This window comes from Odocoileus virginianus, chromosome 26 (assembly GCF_023699985.2).
Source record: "Odocoileus virginianus isolate 20LAN1187 ecotype Illinois chromosome 26, Ovbor_1.2, whole genome shotgun sequence".
Lineage (NCBI taxonomy): Eukaryota > Metazoa > Chordata > Mammalia > Artiodactyla > Cervidae > Odocoileus > Odocoileus virginianus.
Window position 1 is genome coordinate 35,896,135 of NC_069699.1, and position 27,910 is coordinate 35,924,044.

Sequence of the window (27,910 nt, forward strand, 5' to 3'; positions counted from 1 at the left end):
GGAAGTTCTTCTTAATCTCATGCAGAACTCTGCATTCAGGACGCGATTTCAAAGAACATTTGTGAACTTCTGATTGTCTTGGTGGCTTCCTGCTTCTCGGAATGGACTTTCGCTAATGCATAACTGTTAGTTTTTTCCTCTCCATCAATACAAGGTTTCCTTTATGTTGATAATTAATAGCCTTGACAGTGGGTGAAAGAGCTTGGTGCCGAAACCAAATGAGGGATAAGTCAAAACTTGGGAAAATGATTAAAAAGTAGTGGAGGGGGGAGGGTGCTATAATTCAGAACTCCTTGTCTCCCTCTATTGAGCACACAGTGGAACTGCAACAACTGTCCTCAAAACCTCTCTCTCACACACACAGCGCGGCTACCAACATTAATCCCGGGGAATCACGAGTGTGTTGGGAGTGTTTTTGCAAATTTTCATAAGAACTTGAAATTTGCAGCTTCCTAAAATATTTAGACTTCTTCTCAACCCTTAGCCCTACTCTGAATTCTGCCAGACTCACTCTTTCAGGAATTTTGGAGCTGAGCCGGCTATCTCCGCAGTTTCTCCTCACACACAATCGCAGGCGCTTCAAACTCCCACCCTGTAAACTGACAACACTCCGCTGAGAAGCAAATGCTACAAAACTAATATCCCAAATAATCGAGGGGGCTACCTGAGAAACCCAACAAGACAGACCTCATCAACCCTGGGAGGGAGGACTCTTCATTCTGAGAAATACAAAGAAAGGCACCGGTGATGTAGCCGACACTGAATATGTCTAGGAGCTTCCCTTTCCTGCAAAGCCAGCAAGGTTGAAAAATGTATCCATTCACTTCTTCACAGACTCAGTCCTGTCTCTTAAGTATCACAGTGCATAATCTTTAGTGGTGAGTTTCTCCCTGCTTTTGTCTAAGTGGCTACGTGTTCCCTGCTTCCAAGAGCTTCGGCTGGCATCTCAGGGCCAACTCGACAGCAGGGGGCTGGTTACTATAACAACGGATGGGTCTCCTGAATTCTGAAAGGGCCCTGAGTAGCCACTTGGGAAACAGTTATTGAGCAAAAAGTTGCCTGGGATCTGCCACGTGACCCAGATTCCCCTGCACACAGCTGTCCAGAGAAAAGAAAAAAAAAGCAGGTAACAGCTGGGTCTCTAAAGGCTCCCCACCCCCATGATCTTTTAGCATCTCAGAGCAAGACACAACCAAGTCTTTAGAAAAAATCCTCGGAGGCAAGCCACGTTTCAGCATTAGGAAACGCACTTTCTTCTCCCCACTGGCTCCACACACTGTCAGGCTTTGAAGAGCTGGATTGCAACAATTATTCCTAATGATTACATTAAAACCTTCTTGAACTATGGCTACAGGTACACGTTTTGGACAGAGGTGAGTGACATGAGCAGTTATCAGATTATAAAAGAAAAAAATGATGCTTGGAATACAAGTGGCCCTGAGGGCGGTTTGTTTCCAAAATGATAAAGGTGATCACACAAAGCCACCAAAAATTATGACTTGGAAGCTTGACTTTTTCCAGACTTGAGAAAAGTTGCACGTAAACCTATCTTTTGATCCTCATTCCCTCCCTCACATGAGACGCAGAAGAGCAGCTCAGACTGACCCAGTGCCTTTATACATGCCCCAGATTCCCTTATAAAGAATCTGAGGCTGCCCATGAAAGTGGACTTCATTTTGCAAAGAGGAAGGGCAGTCCCAGTGTTTTTCCCCAAGCAGTACCAAACACAAGAACACATGCTGCTCTATCAGCTCACACACAGTTTCCTCCACTCTGAACACCTGTCCTTCTTCTCAGTTCTATGAACATCAGAGCCAAACATCTCCTCCAAGAAGCCGTCCCTGACTCCCTTCTGCCCAGCTCTGGCGATGGTCAAGTACCTCCCAGAGCACAGTTTCCCTTCATCACCACTGGCCGTGGGAATGCACATACGAGGGCAGGGCAGAGATGGGAAGACCCGGGAGCAGGGACCCACAGTCAGGTCTGTGCAGCCCACTAGTGCCATGAGAGAGTGTGCGAACAGTGGCCTCACACCTCAGTGTTTCTCATGAGAATCCAGACAGTGGGAGTTTTCAACAAAATCTTCCCATTTTCAAAGTAATTCTCATTTCTAAAAATAAGAGGTCAGCTACACAAAACCAGTAAAACAGGCCACCAGTTTGTAACCTCTACTTGGGACAACCTTTTTCTACCTGTTCATCTATTCTGTTAACCTACGCACTTTTTAAAAATATAACTTTATTTATTTATTTTCGGCTGTGCTGGGTCTTTGTTGCTACGTGGGATTTTTCTTCAGTTGCAGCAAGCTGGAGCTATGTTCTGGCCGTGGCGTGCAGGCTTTTTATTGCAGTGGCTTCTCTTGCTTCGGAGCAAGAGCCCTAGGGCATGTGGGCTTCAGTAGCTGCAAGACATGGGGTTGGGGTTCCCACCCCCAACCCACTCAATAGTTGGGGTTCCTGGGCTCTAGAGCACAGGCTCAATAACTGCGGCGCATGGGCTTAGCTGCTCCAAGGCATGTGGGATCTTCGACTAGGGATCAAACCTGTGTCTCCCGTATTGGCAGGCGGATTCCTTACCACAGAGCCACCAGGAAGACCGCCTACACACTCCCTGAGACAGGACCTCTGTCTTCTCGCCTTATCTCCAGTGCCTGACACAAACTAGATGCTTAAGAAATGTCTTCAAATAAACGAAGGAAGGAAGGAATACATGAGCCACCTGTAAAGGGTCTTTTCGGTCAATAAAACAAAACGAAGGCCTAGGTTTGAGTACAGCTGACCCTTGAACATGGAGATAAGGGTGCCAACATTTTGCACAGTCAAAAATCTGCATACAATGTACTTGGCCTTCTGTATCCAGAGTTCCTCGACATTTGTGATTCCATGGATTCAACCCAACACCAGACTGCATAGTCCTGCAGCGGTGACTACTAGAAAAAACCCAAAGTATAAGTCGATCCTTGCAGTTCAAACTTGCGTTGTTCGAATGTCAACTGTAGGGACTTCCCTTGTGGTCCAATGGTTCACACTTCCCCTGCAGGGAGCATGGGTTCAATCCCTGGTCAGGGAACTAAGAATTCACATGCTGCATGGCACAGCCAAAAAAAACAAGGTCAATTGCACTTCTCAAAGGTACTAGCTTGTGATCCTGGGCAAGTCCATTCCCCTTCGGGACACCGTTTCCTCCAATGGGAAGGAAGGAACAGTCCCTAACACTGTGGCCAACACCCGTGGCTGCTGTGAGGATTAAGTCATGTCACGTTTGCTTTATGCTAATTCACCACTATTGGCTGCTGTGACTTATTTATTATTGCGCTTATTATTATTATTATTTAATAATAATATTATTATTACTTAATAATAATATTATTATTATTGTGACTATTATCATGCTTCCTCCCTGCTAGCTTGTTCATAGTCACGCACAGGAGGAATCATTGCTACTGCACCAGCTCCTTTGTGACCTTCCTGGGATGGGGTGGGAGACAAATGTCTAAACCAAATCCAGTGATTGGAGAGCAGGCTTGGAAGCACCTGCCGCTAGAGCAGATGGGCAGAGAGTCTGCACCCGGCTCACAGTACTGCTGCTACTGTGGAACCCAGGAGGGACCCGAGCTCTGCTGGGCACACGTGGTCAACCGTTCCTCCAGCAAGAAGGATGTCCGCACATGCCCACACTTGACCTCATGTGCATCTGTCTGTTTGCCGGAGCCACTGTCATGCCAACTCAAACCCCGTGCACATTTGCAGTGTATGTTCCTTCCTATTTATTACACTGTCTCCCCCAGACATCTAGGAGAGAGAAAAATTGCCGTGTCAACAAAACACACTTGCTTTCACGAACAGCATTCTAAATGAGGAGGCACTGACAGAGGGCAAAATTTCTGGGAGTCTAAAGATGAGAGTAAAAAGAGAGACCTTTTTCCACCTGTCTATGACGCTAAACTGGTATGGACTGATGTACCATGGAATTTACAGATGGTTCAGTCGTGTGCTCAAGAGGGATGTGGATTTCTCAGACCAGAAAGTGAAATCCTTCTACTACCAAACTTCAACCAATGGGGGTTACTTTTTAACAATCCCCACTTAAGACTTTCCAGTTTGCTCTTCTGGAGTCTCTGTACTTAGCTCAGCTCACTCTGAACCTGAGAAGTAAAGCTGTTTTACACTTCTGGAAAGTTCTCTCCCAAGCTACAATTATGGTCAATGAGATGCTCAATTTGTCATCAAGGTAAGATAGCACTGATGAGCTGGGATGAAGAACAGGACAGGTAGATGGTATTACTCAGCATCAAAATCTATTCTGCTTCTTAAACACCTGAAAATAGAGCTGGTCCTCGAGTTTTCTCCTTTGCGACTTTGGCAAGTCCAAACCGTAAGATCTTTTCAACAAGCAAATGAGCTATAAAAACAGACTGTGGAAGGAAGTGAATGCCTCCAGACAAGCTATTCCTCATCTAGGCCAAATAATGCAACGAAGTCACCCTGTGCTGTGCACTCAGTCGTGTCTGACTCTGCGACCCCATAGACTGGAGCCCTCCAGGCACCTCTGTCTGTGGGGTTCTCCAGGCAAGAATACTGGAGTGGGTTGCCATTTCCTACTCCAGGGGATCTTCCAGACTAGGGACTGAACCTGTATCTCTTGCATCTCCTGCACTGGCAGGTGGATTCTTTACCCCTGTGCCACCTGAAGTCACATTGGCTGGGTTCAAATCCAGTAGCCACTAGAGATGAATGCTCTCACTTGTGATTTTACCAAACTTTAGTTTTCTGATCTGCAAAAATGGATGTAATAATTCCGAGGATTTGAATGTTTAATTACGTGGCAATGAAATCCCTGTAGCACATGTGTGATATGCTGAATACTCAGTAAAAGACTCTTGGCTGTTTAGACCTTAAGATGTATGAAGCCATTTCAGGGGTAAGGCTTTTCTTTGCTCATCAGAGAGAGAAGAGCTACCTTCAAAGCAGTTTTCTTCAAGGTTACAGGAAAAAAAAATTTAAAAATATCTTCCCAATCCTGAAAATTCTAAGTGGACGCTAATGGCTTACACGGTGTTAAGTTATTCCAAGATAATAAACAAACAAGGTGCGTGCCCTAGCATATGGACTGGACGTCCTATATACAGCTCTTTCCCCAGCATCAGCCTTAAGTGATGCAAATCGCAAAGAAACCTTCTCCAAAATTTCCTCTTGTTTCTGAGTGGCAGCAGCTGGGCTGCTCCCAATCTTTTCAGGAATGCCAGCACATTAGTGCCATAAAAACAGCTTGTCTTGGTGAGACGGGGGCTGGAGCTCTCAGAATGTACTTTGTGACTGTAGTCATTCAAAAGGTGCATTTTGTTACTGTCTGGAGGAACAGGGCCAAAATGGCACACTTCAGAAAGTACGGAATTGATTTCTCCCCCCTCATTTCAACAGCAATGAGTACAGCTCTGCACTGTTGCATGCTGACATGGGCTGCACTATTTAAAAGGCACACACAGGGCACCCCTCGTAAAAGGAGGCAAGATTTTCCTGGAGTTAATCCTTATTAGCCGCCCCACCACTCTGTCCCTTGTCCCCAAATGCTCTGCATGTTGATTTCTAGCTTTGCAGCAACTTTTGCATTGTTAGGGATTTGACTACATCTCTTCAAGGCGGACCCTGGCAAGGAGAATTTGAGAGGGAGCTACTAGTAACATCTCAGCCAACCATGTTTCAAAACAAATTTCTCCCACAAACCCCTGTTGATACCTGTGAAAATACTGCTCAGATAGTCCCCAGTGGACCTCTGTACACCTTCCAGTGAAACAAAAATATCTGAGGGCTCCACCTGTACTTTCTGCAGGTTGAGTCACTAAGTTGTGGTCTGACTCTTTGAGACCCCATGCCCACCAGGCTCCCCTGTCCACGGGATTTCCCAGGCAAGAATACTAGAGTGGGGAGCCATTTCCTTCTCCAGGGGATCTTCCCAACCCCAGGGATGGAAATGACATCTCCCGTGTCTCCTGCATTGCATGCGGGTTCTTTGCCACTGAGCCACCTGGGCTTCCCATCCTATCTATATTTTTCAGTTTTGGCCAAATGTAACAAAACTAGTATTTGGCCTCCAAAGCTGTCCTTTTCAAGAAACCCAATAAACCCAACCCAATAATGCCAACATTTGAGGACACTTCTGGTGGTGCTCCAAGAATACCAGCGAACTCTCCCACTTCCCGGGTGTTCTTGGGGCTGTGTGACCATGTCTGGCCAATGGGAGTGAAGGGTTACACGTCTGGGCCATGCAGTTCAGCCTCAGTGAACATGCAGAAACCACAGCAATAGCTGCGAAGACTCAGTCCTCATTTATGGAAACTGCCACCATGGCGAGTTGGTTTGAAACCTCAGCATGAGGCCTGCCACCTGAGGAAACACTCCAGGAGGTCCTCATCTGCCTCTGTGTTCTACTTACGTCAAGTCTGCTTGCCAGCCATCTGCTCTCACTGTGCCTCAGAGGCAGGAAAGGAGCCCTGTAGTTTCAGCCTCAAAACCGCATTGCTAGAGGGGAACGCCCATCCCTTCAGCATGTATGCATTTTCTCTGTGGACTCTCCCAACACATCTCTCTTTCACGTTAATAATAAAGAAAAAAAAAATACTTGAAAAAAGGAAAAAAAAATCCTTGTTCCCTCTAGGCTGTTCTCATGATTGGCCAGCTCATCTGTCCTGATGCTAATTCAATTTCACTTTGCTTGTCCTGAAAGAAGTTTCTCCTTTGCTCTCATTCCTGTGTACTGGCATGTTAGGAGTCTGGTAAAAACTCACAGGCTTCCCTGGTGGCTCAGTGGTAAAGAATCCGCCTGTCAATGCAGGACAACGGGTCTGAGTCCTGATCTGGGAAGATCCCACGTGCTGCGGAGCAACCACGCCCGTGCACCACAACGACTGAGCCTGTGCTCGAGAGCCTGGGAGCCACGCGCTGCAGCTACTGAAGCCTGTGCGCCCCAGAGCTTGTGCTCCATAGTAGGAGAAGCCACAGCAAGGAGACGCCTCCAACTGCAGCTGGAAAGGAACCCCAGTCGCTGCAATAAAAGAAATGCCCGCATAGCAGCAAAGACCCAGCACAGCCAAAAGTAAATAAAATTGTTAAAAAAAAGAAAATCACGCATTCAAAAAACTCCCCCTCCAAAACAACAACAAAACACCTCCACTCACAGGCAGTATCTACTGAAGGAGGCTTAAACCTCTCGTTACTTTAAACCAAGCTTTGAATATACACATGTAATATGAATATCAGCTGCTCTAGTGGCTCAGATGATAAAGAATCTGCCTGCAATGCAGGAGACCTGGGTTTGATCCCTGGGTCAGGAAGATCCCCTGAAGAAGGGAATGACAACCTACTTCAGTATATTTGCCTGGAGAATCCCATGAATAGAGGAACCTGGCAGGCTATAGTCCATGGGGTCGCAAAGAGTTGGACGTGACTGAGCAACTAATAGTAACTAACATGTAAATAACATGTACAAAACATTCTAAACATATTTTAACCATGAAATAATATATTATTCAATACGTATGTGCAATTCAGACTCACTGAGTTTTTCAAAAGTATACACAGTATGAACTCATGGGGAAATACATCTTGAAGGGAAGGGCCTTAAAAGCTCTCTTTACGACATTGCACAGCCCCTTCCGGCAAGCAGCTTGCCATCAACATGTCTGTCTGGTCAGCCTGGTATCCACATCTGCTTGGCCAAACAGCCACGGTCCTCAGTGGCCAGCATGATCCTTATCAGGTAGGCAGAGAACCAAGGTGGGCCAAGCAGAAATAACACTGAGGTTTGTGCTAAAACTACTGGGAACAGCAGCTTTTTCACACTGGAGCTGCCAGGGTTACCCAGCCTGGGGCAGCAGTGGGCCCTCTCTGCTCCTTCCCGGGGAGAATCTGCGAATAAAACCACACAGCACTAAGCAGAGACAAGGGGAGGGCGAGCAGACCTTTCGTTACCTCTAGGCGTTCAGTTTAACCCTAGGCAGATCATGTTAGGCAGCCTCCGATGTGCCAATCGGTGGGCTCCAGACAATATCTGTTTGTAAACCATCATGTCCCGGAGAAAGGGTGACAGGGACGTGAGTCTAGTGTTCCTAGGCTCACCCTGAAACACAACGTCAGCTATCACCTAGCTGGTCTATAGCGCGAACAGCACCACAGTTACCCTTAGACGCCAGGGGAAGGCCTCAGATGAACCCTTCCTTATTCCCTTGACCTTTCCGACTGAGAACAGACCCAGGGACACCATCTGTTCACAGATTCTGTTGACCCCACCTTGGCTGCCTTCATCCGAGCCACCATCACTCCTTCTTGGACAAGTTCATAGTCTCCTAGCTGGTCTCTATGCCTCTGCCCCTGCCCCTGCTCCTTTTCAGGGGTCTTTGCAACACAGCCAAGGAATCCTGAGTCACAACACTTCTCTACCAAACAGTCCTTCTGTCATGGTAAAAGGCAATGTGTTCCAGAGGTCTGGAGTGTTCACAAAGCTGTACATGACCCAACTCCCCTTTATCCTGCTTCTTCCTGATACCCTTTCCTACACTCTCTTCCCACACTCATCTGCTCCAGCCACGGCTCTTGGCTCTTCCTGAAACATAGTAGGCACATTCCTGCCTCAGGGCCTTTACACATGCTGTTTCCTCTGCTTGGAACCTGCCCCAAATGGAGCCCATTCGACTCCTTTGGACAAATACCCCTTACCAGGGATAAGGTATTCTTTAACCACTCCGAGGGCTTCCTGGGTGGCTCAGTGGCAAAGAACCTGCCTGCCAAGAGGAGACAAAGGTTTGATCCCTGGGTCGGGAAGATCCCCTGGAGGAGGAAATGGCAACCCACTCCAGTATTCTTGCCTGGGAAATCCCAGGGACAGAGGAGCCTGGAGGGTTCCAGTCATGGGGTTGCAAAGAGTCAGAGATGACCTAGCAACCAAGCAATAACCACCACCACCACTCTGACCATTCACCCTAAAGCCTCAGCATCCCCCTCCACCTTCCAGACTGACTTTTCTCATTGCACACTTAACATCATCTTGTTGGCTTACTTATTCCCCGTCTCCTCTACTAAAATGTGAGCTCAATGAAAGAAGAGTGTCTGCAACACAACAGGGGCTCAAAATTCATTGAATGAATGGACAGAAGTGGGGGGAACATGACCCCTGTTCATTACTGATGAAGCTTGTTAAAGGGCAGAAGCTTCCCACATCAGTCTGAGAGGTGAAGCCTGCCAGGGCAGCCAAGTGGGCCAGCCTATCTCACTCAGTTAAACTGGCTGACAGTGTGGAGCTGAAAAAACACACAACTTTTAAATAGAAGCTTCAAATAGGCTTCCCTCGGGAAGCAGTGAGAATCAGTTCAAGGATGATGCTAGTATAAGGATGACTTACCATCAGCCCTCTTTATGTGTATTGCATATCTTTATGTGTATTAAATGCCACAGAATATGATAAATGTTCTATCACTGAATTTTCAGTAAAAGGCTATGGAAAAAATTTTAAGGTCAAGAGGTGCTATTATGTGGTTATGACAAAGTGGAGCGCGGTCTCAGAGAAACTGGGAAAGCTCAAAAACTTATTAACTCATTTTGCGGGTTCAGAAACTAAAGCTCAAAGTGGGAAAAGGGATTTGTAGCCAGCAAGTAGCAGGGCTGGTATCTGAACTCGCATCTCCCTGATTTTTGAGCAAAAGCCTCTTTGGCACTAAATTCTAGGAGCTCATCATGGGTGCCTTAATCTCAACAGAGGCTCTGAATCGCCAGCTTCTTGCAGATAAAGCGGGTCTCCCAGGTGGTAACACAAGACGCACTGCAGCCGCCTTACCTTTCTGAGTGAAGAGGCCATGGGCGCCCCCTCCCCTTGGTCAAGCCCCCCTCACTGGGCACGTGCTGACGGTGGAACCCGAGCCCACGCCAGGGCGGCCTGGCGACTCACCTCCAGTAAACGAGCACAGCAATGAGAAGGATGAGGCACACGAAGGTCAAGGCTGATACCACAATCAGAGGGATGATCCACTCCATCCTCCCCGGGGAAGGCCGGCTTATCATCCCAGAGGTGTTCTTCTCTGCTGCAAAGAGAAACCGTGCCAGTTAGAGGGCAGAGGCGAGCCGAGCGCGGGAGCCAGGGGAGCCTGAGTGTGCTGGAGAGCTCTGCTCCACTTTTGGGTGGTTCCTGGAACGGGGCTGCCCGGTGACGAAGGGCAAACCACTGTCCTCGCCGTTGCCTGGGGAGTCCCAAGCCAGGCGGGGCCCGCTCTGCAGGCTGCACCCCGTAGTCGCCAGTGGGATGGGTTTGAAGATAAGAGGTCCAGATGTTTGTGAAAAGACTTGAGCCGATGCCAGAGACCCAGCCTCGCTCTGAGAACGCTACTGGCCCTGAGTGGCCTCTGGATATACTGAAGAAATGTGCCCGGGTCTGAACGAAGCACTGAACCCGCTTCTGGAAAATGGACAGGGGAGCCGGGCAGTTTTGCCAGGGCAGGAGGGAGGGAAGGAAAGATGGGTTTTACTGAGATAACCGGCTGTGACTGATCGGGTGTGTATTTCTTTGCTTAGCGTCCGTTACCCCCTCCTCTAGCCCTGCTGTGGGAAACCACCCTCCCTAACAGTCCTGGTGGGACAATTGTCCAAGAGTGGATCCCCCAGTCTCCCGGCCAAGGGGAAGGAGCAGGACTCAAGTTGGGGCAATGGTGCTCTCACCCTAGAATCTCAACCAGCCTCTCAAAGTCTGAACAATAGCACACCCAAGCAAAAGCACCCAGATTCCTCCGCCCATAAGCTCCCACCACCCAGATCCCCAGAGACCCCGTTTTTCTCTCAAATCTGGTTCAAAAGCTTTTCCTTTGATCCCATTTCCCACCTGCCCCCTCACACCATCCTTCTAAAGGCTCTCAGACAGGCAGCCCCGTCTCTCTCTGCTCCCAGCACACATCAGCCCCTCAACAGTAGCCAGTCTGGGGGTTAAGAGGGGAAGCTTGCGGAATAGTCGAAGATTCTCTCAGGTCGGCTAGCACCTCTTACCCCAGCAGCTCCTCCTCCTCTCTCTCAGGCCACAAGGATCTTCACAAGTTCCCAGCAGACTCAGGTGAGAACCTAATCTATGAACAGTGGGGTCGATGCCTGGAAATCTCCAGGTGGTCCGCAGGAAGCTCAGAGGGCGGCGTGGGGTTGGGAAGAGCCCAGAAGCACAGAGACGGTCAGGAGACGCATGTGGTGAGAAAGCAAAGTTTCCCTGTGATGGCAGGGAGAAGCCCACAGACACCTCCACTGCTGGCTGCAGGGCTCAGCGAGGATTCCTCCTGCTCTGCAAAAATGAGGCCAGCATTCAGCCAGCCCCAAGCACCCCTGTGCTGGATGGACTACGTGAAGGGCTAATCAGGCTGGGTTTCCAGGAGAGAGGGGTTGGGCTGAGCAGGAAAGAGGTAATTGGCCCCGGGAGCAGATGATTAAAGAGGCAAGACCTGGAGTGAGGAAGAAATGGGTTACAGCCTTTTTTCTTGGGTTTCCTCAAATGTAATTGACTTTGATCCTCTCCTTTGTTTCATGCACAGGCGGGACCAGACGTATGCCCAGCTCACAGGTGACAAGACAGAGGCAGCACACTCTGATGAAAAAACCTCAGCAGGGCAATCGGAGATTTATAAAGAGCCTTCCTAACTGTGCTAGCCCATTTCTCACAATAGCATGCCCCAGAGGTTTCCATCAGGCATCTATCTGACAAGTCTCGACTGCATGCCAGGCATGGCGAGACGGGATGCGGAGGCAAGAAAACATCAGACGGGAACAACTCTGTGTCTGTGGGGTGGGAATTGCCAGGGGCAGCACATGGGGTCCAGGGGAACAGTGGTCTCAGCCCAGGGATTCTGGTGGGGCTTCCTGATGTTCAGATGGCAGTTGAAGGATGAAGGTGAGTTAGCCAGGTCAAGGGCAAGTACGGATGTGTTCTGGAGAGAGAGCGCTGAAGTAGAGGGGGTATGAGAATGAAGAGGGGGGTGATCCAAAATGGAGAGTTGGAGGCCCCATCAGCCATGGTTTGTAGGCTGGATGAAGGGAACTGGTTTTAGGCCAGAGGACATGTCCTGCAAGATTGTAAGCTGAGGCGGACAAGCGTCAGATGTACAATCTCTCTCTATGTATCGTGCTTTCATTGTGAACCTCCGGTCACCGGCCACAGAAAGAATCAGTTGCAAATAAGAATTTTGCAGGGCTCCAGCAGGGGGCAGCCCAGCCAGGTAATCATGTGGCCGGTGGTGGGGAATCTCAAAGTGGCGATGGTGCTGTTCATGGAAAATATGGCAGGAGGGCTGACGTAAACGCCTTATGACCAGGGAACTCATTTTCCACCCCGGGAAGTCCTGGTATACCCAGTGTCTTATTTCTCTCCGCTCCTTCACACAGAAGAGGCTTCCTGTCTGGGCTACTGCATGGTTAGGCAGGGGTGGGGAGGAGGCAGAAGGCAAAGTCCCCATCCTACACATCCTCAAATCACTGAAAATGACCCTCGCCCAAAACTCCCTCCGATTTCACAACGGAGCTGTTTCTAACATTTCATCATGCCTGTGTGAGCACTTTTTTTTTTTTAGAGGTTGAGGGAGTAAAAATATCTGAAGTCCCTCTCAAGACAGCCCCTTGAATGGTGGCATTTGTGGAGGAGAACTCAGACCAGCAGCAGCTGGCAGTGAGAGAGAAAAAGCTAAGGATTATTTTGACAGCAGTTTGTTCTCCACCTGGACTAACGACGGGCAGCGGGATATGCCTAGGCTGTTTACCTAAAAGCCAGGCAAAAATAGGAGTGCCGCTGGATTTCCACCTGGGCACAACAAAGCTGACTACATGTTAACACTCAAGAGTCCTGCTTCGTCTTCACGGTACCAGGAGCCTGGAACTTCACTCCATGACCACAGAGTCAAGTGCATCTTCTCCTGAGGAATCCCGCACTGCCCCTGGGGACAGCAGGGTCCTCCATGAGTGAGCCCCCGCCCCCCAATTATCTCCTGCTACCCCACCTCTGCTGCAATGGGTTCCAGCCACACCCACCCATCCAGTGACCAGCGGGGCCATGATGCCACCTCTCGACCTCTGACCCTGCTGAGCTCACCGCCCGGGAACACTGCTCCATCCTGTCCCCAGAAGCTCCTGCTGATCCCTCCATCCTGGGTCAGGTGTAGGAATCAGCTCCTCTGTGAATTCTCCCCAAACCCGTGGTCTGTGCTCTCTGGAAGGCGCAGTTAAGATTACAGGCTTGAACCCTGGCTCTGCCACTTTCTACATGACCTCTAACTGATAACTTGCATCACTCAGGGCCTGGAGTTCTTCATCTATAAAAGGGGGAGACAAGAACCTATTTCCCTGATGTGGTGGGAAAACTCAAGACACAAGCAGAATGCTTAGACGTGTGCCCGGCACTGAGCAAACACTAAGTAAATCCTCTAATCCTCGCCATGGTGGTTGTCATCATGCACTTTTCTTACAGCACATGTAATGCCAAGCACTCTCTTATTACTTCACTCTAAGGTCCCCCAGAGCAGGCCTGATGGTCTCCGTACAGAACAGTAATAAAGCTCTGTCTCTTCCTAGTCACGCAACACTTGGGGAGTTACTTAACTGATGTTTGGGCATCAGTTTTGGCATCTGTAAATGGAAATAATGATACTTCCCACTACAGTGGGGTGGGAGGGGGTGTGACGATTACACGAGTTAATTCGATAAAACCCTTAGCGAGCTGCCTGGCACCCATAAGCACCTACTTAACAATATCAACTGTGACAACCACCATCACCACCACCGTCCTCTCCCCCTTCAGCACCCTAGCATAGCACCAGGCAAATGGAGAGCACTCGTCAGGTGTCTGCAGAATCTGAATCCCCCTATAAAATACGAGGGCATGCGTGGCAATCACACAGAACCGCAAGTGGATTCTGGGGGCGTCGGCAGTGGAGGCGGCCTGTGAGGTGACCGCCAGTGAAGAGCCAGAACCTCAAAGTCTGTCCTAAGACTAGACTGCACCCTGCTTCTTGCCGTGCTTCAGGAAGAAACCCTGGTCCTGTTGCCTGACTCGCGGTATGGCCCAGCAGGCCCTCAAAGGAGAAAGTGCCATCAGTCAACTACTAGAAATTAACTAGGAACACATAACCTGCCACCTGAGCTGGGTCTACACTCTTCCCCCCAAGCCCTCGGTCTCCCAACAATCTTCCCCATGCCAAGGCCCCAAACGCTAGAACATACTACTGACTTTTCAGAGAAACCAAGATCCTGCCCTCCAGGATTGCAAATTCTGATACAAATCCTGCCTCAGGCCTCTTCCACTCTGTGACTTTGGGTAACTGACTGTCTGTCTCTGAGCCTCTGGTCACTCCTCTATCAAAGGGAAACAGAGGACAATGCTCACCTCTTGAGGGACTTAGGGGAATTAAATAAGATAACCTACGCAAAGCAGACTATGCGAGATGCAAAAGGAAATCATGGGGCCTCTTTTTCAAAACTTACTGAAGAGTTTCAAGAGGTGGCAGCAGAACATACATGTAACACGGGGCCTTCTGAGCACAGGGCTGTGTGACCACGTGGGCTGCATCCTCAGAAAGCCGGCCCTGAGCAGTCAAGCATTCAGCCCAGCACCTGTGTCCAGAGAACATTCGTTCTTTTCTTCCTTTCAACCAGGCGACATTGCTGACTGTCATAAAATTAGATGCTCCAAACTGTTAGGAGTAGAAAATACCCCGATGCTGGGAAAGATCAAAGGCAGGAGGAGAAGGGGACGACAGAAGATGAGATGGTTGGATGGCATCACCAACTCAATGGACATGAATTTGAGCAAACTCTGGGAGACAGTGAAGGACAGGGAGGTCTGGCATGCTGTAGTCAGACATGACTGAGCGACTGCACAACAAAACAGTTAGGAGCAGCTCACTCGTACTCAGAGCTCACTTATAACCCAGTTACCTCCTGAATGGTACAGCAGAGCTGGGGTGTCCAGCTCCAGGAGAGTTTGCCTCTTTGTGATGCCCAAACTCTGACACCAGGACAAGTGCAGGACCACTGGGTTAACATAGCACCTTCTTGCCTCCGTCTCTGATCTGTCCAGTTGGTCTGGTTTTACCAGCAGAACCAGCCCAGCCATTCCTGCCTGCCATGGGCAGTGTGAACTGGCAGCCCACAGACGTGTGGGTTGGCACCCTTCCCCTGGGAATTATTAAATTGTGAGGTAGGTGCCAAGATTTCCCAAACAAGAGAGTTCAGCAAAAAATCAGAATCAAAAATAAATTAAAAAAAAAACAAACTACTCCAAATCTTCTCCCATATCACAGATCTGAATTCCCAGATGGCAAACATCAGTTGGAAGCAAGGAGCATACTCTCTAAGGCCAAGCTATGGCTCACTGGTTTGCCACAGTCCTCACTGCTCCCAAATGCAACAGAAGACCTGCTTTCTTGACCCGACTCCAGCGGCCAGCTCCCTCTGGCCAGTTGAATTTCAACCTGCAGTATGGTACTCTGACCCAAGGAAGCAGCAGGAAGACACACGCACGCGCATACACCTGGGGCTTTTACAAAAGCCTTATCATCAAAAGCAAAAATCATGGTTTAATCAAACTCCTGACCAGGATTCTGAAGACACTAACTTGGCTCACGAGAGAGGCTGTACCAGGCAGCTTTCCCAATCCAGCTTTTATCCTGAAAATGATTTTAGTTTTCAACCAATGAGAAGTGAGTCAGATTGCTGCTCCATCTTTACAGCGTGGGCCATTCCTCTCTGTGAACCTAGAACCTTTTCCTACTCTTTCCAGGCTGCATCTTGCTGTTCTGTCTAAGAGGATAAAAATGGGAAGGGGATATCAACTTATGCCCCCTTCTCCTCCCATGGATGTGCTGTGCAGATGAGGTGCTGCTAGGAGGGTCAGAAGATGTCAGGCCAGGCAGGCCTGGGACTCAGAGTATGATCCAGTTTCAGAAACATCTTCCAGTGGAAATGTAGAGCAAAATGCTAATATATAACCTTCTTTGAGCATTTGTGTGTAGAGCGGGGGGAGGGTGAATGACCTCCCCACAGATCATCTTCCTCTTTTATTTAAGCATCCACAAGAATCTGAGTAAACTGCCTCCATTCTGCTTTCTCAAAAAAAAAAAAAAAAAAAGAAAGAAAAGAAAAACAGTTTTCAGTGGCATATGTCATCACTGAATTAATGCTGTTTGCCTTTTACTGGCTTGGCTCTCATCCCAGTAGAAGCAAATAAAAACGGAGTACAATGTACTATAAATGCTACAGGCAGGGAAATATCAGATGGACCCGTAGGAGACACTTCCTACCCTGCAGGAAGGGCTCAACTTCTGCTTCGGGACAAGAACCTCTACGTGGTCAAGACTGAAAGGGGCTTGGATCCTGACAGGCCGCTCTCAGGGGCTGGGGAAAGGTGGATTCAGTCACATTTCAAGGGAGATTGAGAGCAGGACAATCTGCACACTCAAAATCTGTACCTGGGTTTAAAGTCACGAAAGACTAGATGGTGTTTGGATAATGCCACTCCTTCAAAACCAGCTGCAGCTATGAATAAAGGTGCTACTTAAAAAAAAAATAGTGGTAAAACACACATAAAAGTTAGCATCTTTACCATCTCCAGGAGTACAGTTCAGTAGGGTTAAGCATATCACAGTGTTACTCAACTGATTTCAAAGAAATCTGTTTTTCAACTGCAAAACTGCAACTCTGTACCGATGAAACGACAATTCCCATCAGCCCCAGCCCCTGGCAACCACCATTCAACTTTCTGTATGACCTGACTACCCTACTGTAGGTAACTCATGTAAGTGGACTTGTGTGTGCGTGTGTGTGTGTGTGTGTGTGTGTGTGTGTGTGTGTTGTGACTGGCCCAAGGTCCATCTATGTTGTAGCTCTGTGACAGGGTTTCCTTCCTTCTTAAAGCTGAACGACACTCCACTCTATGTATATACCACATTTTGTTTCTCGATTCATCACTCATCGGACACGTGGGTTGTTTCCATTCCTTGGAAACTTGGCCACTATAAATAACACTGTTATGAACATGATAGTTCAAATATCTCCTCAAGACCCAACTTTCAATCCTTTTGGGTAAATACCCAGGAACACGATTCCTGGATCATACGGCAATTCTATTTTTAGTTTTATTAAGAACTTCCATACTGTTTCCCAAGTGGCTGCACCATCTTACATTCCCCTCAACAGGGCACAACAATCTTCATTTTGCCACATCCTCAACAACACTTGTTGTTTTCTGTTTTGTTTTTTGAGTTTTGTGCCAGCACCCCTGACAGCTGTGAAGTCAAAAGAAAGCTGCTTTTTTCATAGGGCCACAAAACTTGTCTTTATTTTCTGAGGCCCTGGCATTAGATAAACTGCTATTGCAGAGACATGACTGTGAGGACAAATACATATACTCTCCTGCAATGGGACATGGGTTTCATGTTCCCATGACCATGTCTGAGCTCGACTTAGAGCATCCATGTCTTTCCATGTCTTTCCATTTACATCACCACTAGGAGTTGTCATCAATAAGCCCCCTTACCACCTCTCACAGAGCTCAGACTCAAAACAAGGCAAGTGTCACCTGTATTTCAATAAGGCATTGGAACGCTGAAGGAACTTGATAAATCCCAATTTAATTCAAGTTCCATAAACACGGCAGGTCCTGGGTCCCAACCTACCGGAAATCACCACCATAGATACTTCATTGCAACATCATGTGTCTCTGCCATTAATCAGGACTCATGTCAGACATACAGCCCCTTAGAACCAGAATCCTTTGCTCCAGCCTCTCTGGAAACTTGCTTGTTCTTGGTGAGGTCTGGTTTTCTACATCAAGAGATATACAACCTGTCCTAGTTCCGAGATCACTCAGTGAGGAACAGAAACTTCCAAGGACCCAGACACTTTCTAGGAGGAAACTAAACCACACTGGAGACTTCAGGGCACCCAAGCTAGTTCTTTCCAACACTTGCAGAGAAATCACAGTCAGGAGCTGGGGCAAGCCATATGATGTAGGAAAGTCCTCCCCACAAAAGAAGCCTGAGCAACAAAACCAGCCAGGCTGAAAACTGCGAAGACAGTCCATGCAAGTGCCGGGTCTAATTTACTTTAAGTAAAGCATGCAGGGACTTCCCTGCTGGGCCAGGGCTAGGACTCTGTGAAACCAGTGCAGGGGGCCCAGGCTCGATCCCTGGTCAGGGAACTAGGCCCCACGTGCCCCAACTGAGAGTTTGCATGCCACAACTAAACATTCTGTGCGCCACAATGGAGGCTGAAGATCCCACGTACAACAACTAAGACCCAGCAGAGACAAAAAACCAACCAATCAAACCAAGCATGAAGCATCTCCCCCCACTCCACAAACCCCAGCTAAATTTCACAGTCATGACGTCTGCTCTGTCTTCATGAGCCTCTATTGCTACTTACTTCTGACCTTAAATTACCTCCTATTTTTCCCTCCCAAGTAAACCTCTTTGAAAAGGAATTTTATGTCAACCTATAAATCTGAGTTTCTCCACCATGGCACTATGGACATTTTGGACCAAGAAATTCTTTGTTGTGGGGCTGGTCTGTGCCCTGCAGAATGTCCAGTAGCATCCATGTAATGCTAGGAGCAGGCCCAGCCTCAGTCGTGATAACTGAAAATGTTTCCAAATATCACCAAATATCCCTGTGAGGAAAGGGAACAAGCTTATCTCTAGGTGATCTTGAGAGTCTGTGCCAAAAGTGAAAAAATGATTTCTTTTTACAAGGACACATTCAAATACTCACTTAATACTTAATAATTCATCTGAAACCATCCCGGTTTGCCCACTTGGCAAATAAGCCCCAAGGGCAGGAGGCCAGCAGCACCAGGTGGGTTCAGGGCCTGTGTCTGACCCCCTGTCTCGTCACGTCTTGCTCAGGCAAATTCCTTAACCTCTAAGCCTTGGTCTCCTGAGGCTTCCCGGGTGGCGTCAATGCAGGAGACATAAGAGACTCTAGTTCAGTCCCTGGGTGGGGAAGATCCCCTAGGGGAGGGAATGGCAACCCACTCCAGTCTTCTTGCCTGGAGAATGGACAGAGGAGCCTAGTGGGCTACAATCCCTAGGGTTTCAAAAAGCTGGATATGACTGAAGCGACTTAGCATGCACGCCTTGGTTTCCCCACTGGTCTAAGGGCCACAAGGACAACAGAGGCCACCTGGGGTTGTGTAAGACAAGTGACATTACATTTTGGCTTTTAGCACCCACATCACCAGCATGGAACAAATATTAAGCAGTGATGCAACTGTTTCTAGAAGTAGAGATTTTCAAGCTGGCCTTCCTTAGAGCCTAAGTGTTCCCAAGAGGTACTCAAGGTTTTCCCAAAGGAGAGAGGAGGCTGGAGGTTAGCACCCTCGACTCGGAGTCAGAGCAGAAGAGCAGCTCCAAGTCTCTGACCAACTCAGTCTATTTCTGACTTATGCGTGTGCTCAGCTGCTTCAGTTGTGTCCTTTTGACTCTTTGCGACCCGTGGACTGTAGCCTCCCAGGTCCCTGTCCACGGAATTCTCCAAGCAAGAAAACTGGAGTGGGTTGCCATGTCCCCCTCCAGGGAATCTTCCCGATCCACGGATCGAACCTCAGTCTCCTGCATTACAGGGGGATTCTTTATCACTGGGCCACCAGGGAAGCCCATTCCTAGCTCAGGGTTAGGACCAAAGTCAGTCAAGGGCCAGATCTGGTCTGGAGACTGTACTCTCCCGACCCCTGAACTAGAGGAGGCACTCAGCCAGCTTTTGGTGAATGAGTGTTTACATAATGGGGTTCTGAGCAGGATGCAGTCTGAAAAAGGAGTTTTCCAGATATAAGGAAAGAAAAAGGGAAAACCCCAGCGTTAAATGATGAGTTTGTAGACTGCGCCCACCCTGAGGTGTTACTGCCAGCGCATGTTGCGTTCCACCTCAAGAACACTGTATTGCATCAACAGGCCTTTGGGGGTGTCTTCACCACATCTGGGCTGTGGCTGCTGAGGGAGGGACCCTGGCTGTTACCTGCCTGATTTCTGCATGTGTCTGAACTGGCCCCTTTCTTCTGGAGAATTGTTCTCGCTTCTTCCCTGCAAGTTAATACCGAAGATACTATTCATAGGATTTTTTGAAAAGATGTTATCAAACATCAAGGGGATTTAAATAAGCCTTTTGGAGAGGCTGGTAAAAAAATAACACAATTTGTTCAACGTTAAAGCTTTTTTTTGAAGAGACTAAATATCGACTGGAAGAATTGTTTTTAACATGAAGAAAAAATAAATGTGGAACAGATTTACACAAATGTACATTCAGAGTCTTTAAAAGAAGTCGCCACTAACATTAAAATGATGGGGATTTCGTTTAAAAAAATAAACACCAGGCTGGAGGAGGCAGATGGAGAAAAGGGCAAGATGGATCGAGGCAAAGTGAGACCTTGGGGGTCATGCACAATGTGGGGTTTTACCCTTAAGTTACTTATATCTTTTATTAACCAATGGGCCACATATGGTTAACATATATATTAACCAACCAACACATATATTTGCCTCCAATCTTGCCTAGCATCAGGGTCTTTTCCAATGAGTCAGCTGGCCAGCAGGTGGCCAAACTATCTGAAGGCACAAGGAGAAGAGAGTGGAAGAGGATGAGATGATTGGATAGCATCACCAATTCAATGGACGTGATGGGCAAATGGGCAATGGGCTAATGCCGGGAGACAGTGAGAGACAGGGAGGCCTGGTGTGCTGCAGTCCATGGGGTCCCAAAGAGTCAGACATGACTGAGCAACACACACACTTCTGTGTAAAGCTACAGGGGTCAGCAAATGATAGCGTGCTGATCAAATCAGGCCCACTGCCTGTTTTTGAAAGCTGAGTTTTATCAGAACTCAAACCACATCCACCCATTTGTGGGGTGTTTCAGGCTGCTTACATGCCACCTTGCAAAGAAGTGGACTTCCCCATCGAGATAAAGGTGGAAAGGTAGATGCTCTGCTTTACCAGCGCTGGGGACAGACTGGAGTTTCTGGAGATTGTTTTTAGCGCCAGCTCACTGGGGACCACAATCTCCACCCGCTCTTTAAAGTCCCAGGATGACTGCAGGAGACCTGCAAAGGGCTGCCGCATAGTCGCCATTGCCGTCATGTGAACCTCAGGCTGCATAAAGCTCCTCTTCTCGTGTCACTGACAAGACGTGTGACTCCGTTTATCTGCACCGCCTTCAGCACTAGGGCTCTAGTTATGTCCACCTTACAGATGAGGATGCTGAGCACAAGACTGGCCTGTGGACCCTGTGAGAATAAAGGGCAGAGCCTCCTGGGAGGATCTGACTCCACAAGCTACTCTGCCAAGACCGTGGACACTCAGATGCGTGCAGGGTCGAAGCTGGAGACTCACAGTTCCTGTACCTGAAGGCAGAAACCTCCGCAGGATTTACCAATTGTTTCTGCTCCCCTCTCCCTGGAATCAGGAACTTGACTGCCACTGCAAGGACTCATTTCCGCTCACCTGGACTGAATCCCAGGCCCCCACCCTCACCAGTCTCTCAAACTGCCAAAGCCTCAAGCTCATCGCTTGGAGAGCTTTTCAGGAGTGTGGACAAAGAGACGTTTAAGAGGAGCCAGCTGAGAAGGCTACTTTGCCAGAGCCCCTAGTATGCAGGCGAAACTGTTCAAGCCTGAAAATCAATTACAGGTCCACTACTGTCTGTGGAGAAACCATATTGGTCCAAACTGCCTCAGTCATCACCTCCTAACTCAGCTTCCTGTGTCCATTCCTGCCTCCCTAAACGTCCACAGAGAGGCCGAAATGACCTTCTGAAAAAGTTCATCAGATGAGTAACTCTGCTGGGGAAATCCACCGCTGGTTTTCCACATCGCTTAGAACCCAAGCCTCCGCATGGCTGACAAACCCCTTCCTGAACTAAGCTCTGCTCTGACTCATCCTGCATCCCTGATCTCAGGGGTCCCAACGCACTGGCCCTCTCATGGCTCCCTGACTGATCCACATTAGCCCCCACTTTAGGGTCACTGGACCTGCTGCTCCTACAGCCCAGAATGTTCTTCCGTGAGTCACTGTCTAGCTAGCTCCTTCTCACCACCAGGGTCTCCACTCAGATGCCCTTCCTCGACCACTGGATGAAAACTGTCCCTGACCCCAACTCCAGCACTTGATGTTAACGCGTTTATTTACTGGAATACTCTCAAGCTTTTCCATTAGAAAATAAACCTCAGGAGAACACAAGCCTGACTAGATCTAGAGTCTATCCCCAACGCCTAGTCCAGCGCCTGGGATTCAGTAGGTACTCCACAAATATCTCTTTTAATATCTCCAAACGCAAGAAATCCAACTTTTCCACATCAATTCCTGGAGGCAATGTCACTGCTCCTGCAGGAAGGGCTACAAGCAGCTTTCCAAGTGGCTTGATATTTCCTTTACTTGATCCTTAGAGGACTACTCTGCACCTTCCTCTAAAACTGGGACAAAGTGAGCAGCACCCACAGCAGACCCACACTTCAAAACATGAGTCCATACCAGCTTTAAGGAGGAACGTAATTCAAAACATGAAAATTTATTCTAAGTTGTATCTTAACATACGAGGTCTCAGCTTTAGATGAATTTTAATGTTTACAAGTGCAAAAGCAAATAAATATTTACCAGTTGCTTTTTTTTTTTGCACTCTTATAACTCCACAACAGCTTAGACGCAAAAAAAAAAAAAAAGAAAAAAAAATTGTTACTAAACATCTTGTAGTCTGGCAAAAGAGAGACTTTCTTATTAAGAAAACCCTCACAACAATAACAACCCCTCATGTTCAGGACTCCCTTGTAAAAACTAACAGGATGTTTCAATAACATGTGAGCCTAGGACAGAGCCACAAAATCACCCCTGGCCAGGAAGATGGGGATCATGTCCTTCCCAAGGAGGGCAGGCCAGCCGTGCCCTGGGGTCATCATCCATAAAATGCACAATTCACAGAGCAAATAGGGTACTATTTCTTAGGCTGGAATGAACTAAGCCCAGTACTCCCCACGCTGGAGCTTCTCACCCCTTTAGGTTTAATATAAAGTCACTTCCCCCGAGTGGCCCTTGGTGGTTAAAATAGCTCCCTGCCCTCTTCCTGATTATTTTCTTGGACACCACCCTGTTTCTTTGCTTTACTGTGACCGTTCACAGTCTCCAACAACAGTTAGTGAGGCTTCTGACTTGCCCATGGATTTGCTTGCTTGCTTCCCAACCTTTTTGTTTCCTAACTTCCCTGCTTTCGGCATCCTCTTTTACCCTGTGAGCGTCAAGCTGCAGGTATCATGCTCACCTCGGTCAGCACCCCGGCCAGCGACTGGCACCACTCAGACAGCCCAGAAACTCAGGGGCTGGATAAAAGCCTAAGGAAAGAAATCTGAAAGAATACATTTCTTAAGATGGATGTTTTTTTCCATCATTTACTTCATGGTGTGGCTGAAGTGCCTGGAGTTATGCTGAGGCAAGTCGACTTTACCAGTAAGCAAGTATAGGGCAAGACTTAGTCCAGCCACTTTAATAGAAAAGGTAATTTTTACCAGAAGAAAATAGAAAGAGACACACACAGGCACACAATTCCAGGAATACTAAGCACTCTCTACCCTCACATATTTCTTCAAGGGTAACACTGTTCACATCAGCGAGAAGGCTCAGGGGAGGGGCGGCCGCTTACCTGGGTTAACAGTGATGAACCTGCTGTCCTCGGGAAACCGGTCCCCTGGGGGCACAGGCTTCCTGGATGGCACCTCGGGGTCACTGTCTTCGTCCTGCTCCTCTGTGACTGTGGGGGGCACTTGCGTGGGGGTGGCCGAGCGGGGGTCCAGGGCGTCCTGGGCCCGGGCGGTGGGGCTGGCCGTGCGGGCCCGCTCGCGCCCGGGTGTAGTCTGATGCGCGCCCTCCTGGGCCGCGGTGCCGGGGCCCGAGGGCGCGGCGGCGGGCCGGGTGTGGCTGCGCGCCCGGGGGGCGTGGGTCACCCCGCTCCGCTCCTTCTTCTCGGAGTCCTTCTCGCCTTCCTCCTCGCGCTCCCGCTCGCCGTCCTCGCTCTCGCTCTTCTCGTCCTTTGCGCCCTCCTCCGCGCCCTCGCCGTCCTTGCTGGGCGCTGAATCGCTGTCGGCGCCGGGGCTGGCCAAGGCCTCTGTCGTGGCCAGGACGGGTCTGCCGGCCTGCTTGCTGGCTGAGGCGGCCGTGGGCAGGCGCGTGGGCCACACGGTGCTGGGGAAGGAGGAGATGCCCCCGCCGCTGAAGCCCAGGCCGGCCAGGAGGGTGCTGGTGACTACCGAGGCCACGGTCGCCTGGCTGCCGCTGGACGATGGGCCCATCCCGGTCGCCATGGAGACAAAGGAGAAGGGGATGCCGGAGGATGTCCAGGTGGAGGAGCCTGAGCTGATGGGGGCCATGTCAGCCGAAGAGGCCGGCGACGCTGTGGGCTTGAAGGGGTTGCCCAGGGAAGTGGGGGGAAGGGAGGGAGGAAGAGAAAGCTGGGTGTCAGTCACTGGGATTGGGAACTAGGCCCTAGACAGGACCCTCCAAGGGCTTCCACTCATCTTCACCTTTATTCTCAGGGTCTCCCAAAGCCTGGTGCCAAAGCTGACAACAGGCCATCCGTGGCTGACCACCATCACTCTTCACGTTTTTATAATTACTTAAAATTTGTAATCTACATATCAAACCCAACTTCAACTTTTCACTGATATTGCTCAGGAGGAGGAGGCGAAGTGGTAAAAAAGTAAGCTGCATTAGTGCTACGGGGTTCTCTACCCACCTGGGAAACCCTGTCTGAAAGACAAACATCAAATAAGCAATACGCAGGCAACACCGGATGGTCACACGTTGCTGGAGTGACCCTGGAGGAGACAGGAGCTTCTGCATACACTGTGGCACTTGTGGACAATTCACAGCTCTGAGGTCTACAGAAGCTCTCCAGGACCTGGCTGCACATCTTACAGTGAGGAAGTGGGTGGACAGAGGACAGTGGCCGGTACGTGTCTGCAGTAGCCAGGTCAGAAGTCAGGCCACGCTCTACACTGCAGGCCTCGGGAGCCGGTTTACACCCGCATCCCTGTGTCAGGCACTGTACACCCTGCTGTATCTGATTTCAGACTCTCCAGATTTAATCACAGCGAAATACATGCTTGTATAGATGACAGTAAGAGTTCCATTTAAAAAGCTCCAACTATGTGCCTGGGCATCCCAGGCTCTCCCGGGGACACACGTGAACATCACCCTACTTTACAGGTGAGAAAAACGGGGCACAGAGAGATTAAGGGGCAGAGGTGTGGCTGACTAGGTACAAGTCTCAGCTCTTTCTTCCCATCCTACTAAATCAGGCTTCATGGAGGGACTGTATTTGAACACGGTACCTTACAAATATAAGTGCTGCTCTGACTTATTCGTTTTAGTTTTTGAAACCTCATATACAGAATCCAGAATTCCATCCCATCATTTATGTAGTTCAAAGTAATACAGCCAGAACCACTTAGATTTCACCACTGTCTCAAGTTTCAGTTTGAAAAGTTTGTAGTTTAAGGATGATCAAGTTAGCAAACGATGAGTTTTGAAGTTGGTCAATGAAATGCCAGGTGCCACCCATGATAAGGCACTGGAGACAGAGCAGTCAGTCTGGCTTGAGCATGATACCTTACTTGCTCTCTGGGAGATGCTGGGCATATTAACTCACTGAGCCTCAGCTTCCTCATCCATAAAATGGGAGTCATAGTAATACCAAACTTGTGGGATGCCGTGAGGGGTAAATAAACTAATACTCTGTGCCTGAAACCCAGGAAAAAGTTAATATATTGTAGGATTTGTTATTACCAACATTGCAATTATTATTACAATTATTAGTCATACTAGAAAGGAGAAAATTTAGACACTGAGGCTCCAAACATGTGCAAATTCATATAACTTTGGTCAAATAACAACCTTTCAATCTGAGCCTGTCCTTACTCCTTTGCATTCTTACATCCTATGATCTCACAAATTATAAACCATTAAGAAATTTTATCTTGACAAAAACAATACAGTATAACACTGCTGGCTTAACTCTGTTGCACAGCTTTTTAAAATAATGTATTGCACTGAATTATAAGGACTGTATAGTTAATTTATTCAGTATTTTAACCACTTCTCATTGAGCAGTTTGACAACATCATACTGCCACCTTGTGGTGACAGTTCTAAATGCATGCAAATTACCAACCACCCATGACAAAGCAATCACATTCTCTACTTACCACTCCTGTTTTGACAATTCTGGTCCCTTGGAATATTCGAGTGGTATTAGCTGAGAAGGAAAGAAATTATACTGTAAACAGCAGAACTTTCTTGTGTTGTTCCAACAAAACTGTACTTACCTACACAAATCTGAAAAACATAATTTTTACATGTTATAAATACTCCTCTTCATTTTTTTCGCCCAACTTTCAAAAAATGTGAAACCCTTCTCAGTTTGTGAGTCATCAAAAAACATGCAGATGGCTGTATCTGGCCATATCTGTGGGCCACAGTTTCTGATTCTTGTCTTAAGCTCTTAGTTTAAAACTTTACAAAATTGTAATCATTTTTTAAATTGAGATAAAACTTATATACAGCAAAATGCACAAATCTTCAGTGTAGAGTCAAATTAATTTTTACTGCTGTATAACTCGCCCTCATCTTAAAATATAGACATTCTCCATGCCTCCATGGAGGTATTCTCACGACCGCTCTGACCCTTGTCAACATTTTGTCTGTTTTTGAACTTCGTATTACTCCACTGTTACTCTCTATTGGTTTTTTTTTTGGTGATAATGTCTTATATTATCCTTTCAGGGACTATAATATGCATCCTAAACTATTACAGTCTACCTGAAACTAGTACTTTTTATGTCTTCCTTAAAAAATGTAAGAACTGTAATCTAACTATTTGTCAGACTCACCTTTTGTGCTGATCTCAAAAACAATAGTCCTATACAAAATAAACATTTGCTTCCCATACATACATGGCATTGAAAAAGGTGCAAAAACCCACTAAATTCCCAAATAAATAACATTTGTATCTGCTGGAGTTTTTACCTAAATTAGAAGTGGGGCAAATACCTGAACTATTTTTTATTTGCCCTGAAAACTTTTTGAAAAAGAAACAACAACAATGAATTCACTGTCAACATTTTAAACAGCAGCTTTAACCTCAAAATCCCAATTTTCTGCTCATCCTAAAAAAAAAAAATTACAATTTTTAGCAAAACCAAGGTTCACCTTCCTGGAGGAAAACATTTGGTAGGGGCTAAGCATCCATCACCCCCTTTCAAAGGGCACCTCTCCAGTTTTCCATGATGGTCCCCCCTCATGTGTATGTGGTTCCCTGCTGGACCACAGGGTGTCTACATTTGCAACCCCCAACTTAATGATATAGTCACTTTGCTCAGCTGGAAAGTGAAACATGTAAAGAGACAACTGTGGGGAATAGACTGATATACACGTCAATACCAGGTCAGATGAGGCAGACCAGGAAGCAAACAGTCCTTGCCTGGCACTAAATATAACCTCCCACCATCAGTGAGCTGCTTCGGGATCAATACTGTGCTGCCTCAGACAGGTATACACACCTCCCTTTGTTAACACAGGAAGAAAGCTTCCTAAGAGATCTGCTTTTCCTGCCCTTTACAAAGGCCTTAATTTAAGGCCAACAAACTCAGTGGCCACTCCATCACTGTGCCTGCTTTTCATTGATCTTGAACAATTCCCATTGGGGTCAGTTCTAGTTGTGATGACTAGGAAGCTTCTACAGGGCCTTTCAGATCACCAGTCCATCGGCCTGGTGGAATTCAGGGATGGGGGGAAAAGGAGACACATGTCTCCACTGAGCCGTCAGGGAGATGTCGCTTCTTCTTGCAAGAGGAACGGAAGCTAGGAATCTCGGCTCTTT

At 48.0% G+C, this 27,910-nt stretch overlaps 1 protein-coding gene across 5 annotated transcripts in view; it reads right to left on the reverse strand.

The window, feature by feature from the left end:
• Positions 1-27,910, reverse strand: part of PTPRG (protein tyrosine phosphatase receptor type G) — a 751,060-nt gene that overhangs the window by 78,844 nt on the left and 644,306 nt on the right. For 4 of the 5 annotated variants that reach the window (XM_070455762.1, XM_070455760.1, XM_070455763.1 and 1 more), the window contains 3 exons: positions 26,238-26,287; positions 23,679-24,432; positions 9,937-10,069 (listed from right to left, as the gene is read on the reverse strand). In XM_070455762.1, coding sequence (XP_070311863.1) covers positions 9,937-10,069; positions 23,679-24,432; positions 26,238-26,287 — 937 coding nt within the window. The remainder of the gene's footprint in view (positions 1-9,936; positions 10,070-23,678; positions 24,433-26,237; positions 26,288-27,910) is intronic. The other variant, XM_070455761.1, reaches the window with a different exon arrangement.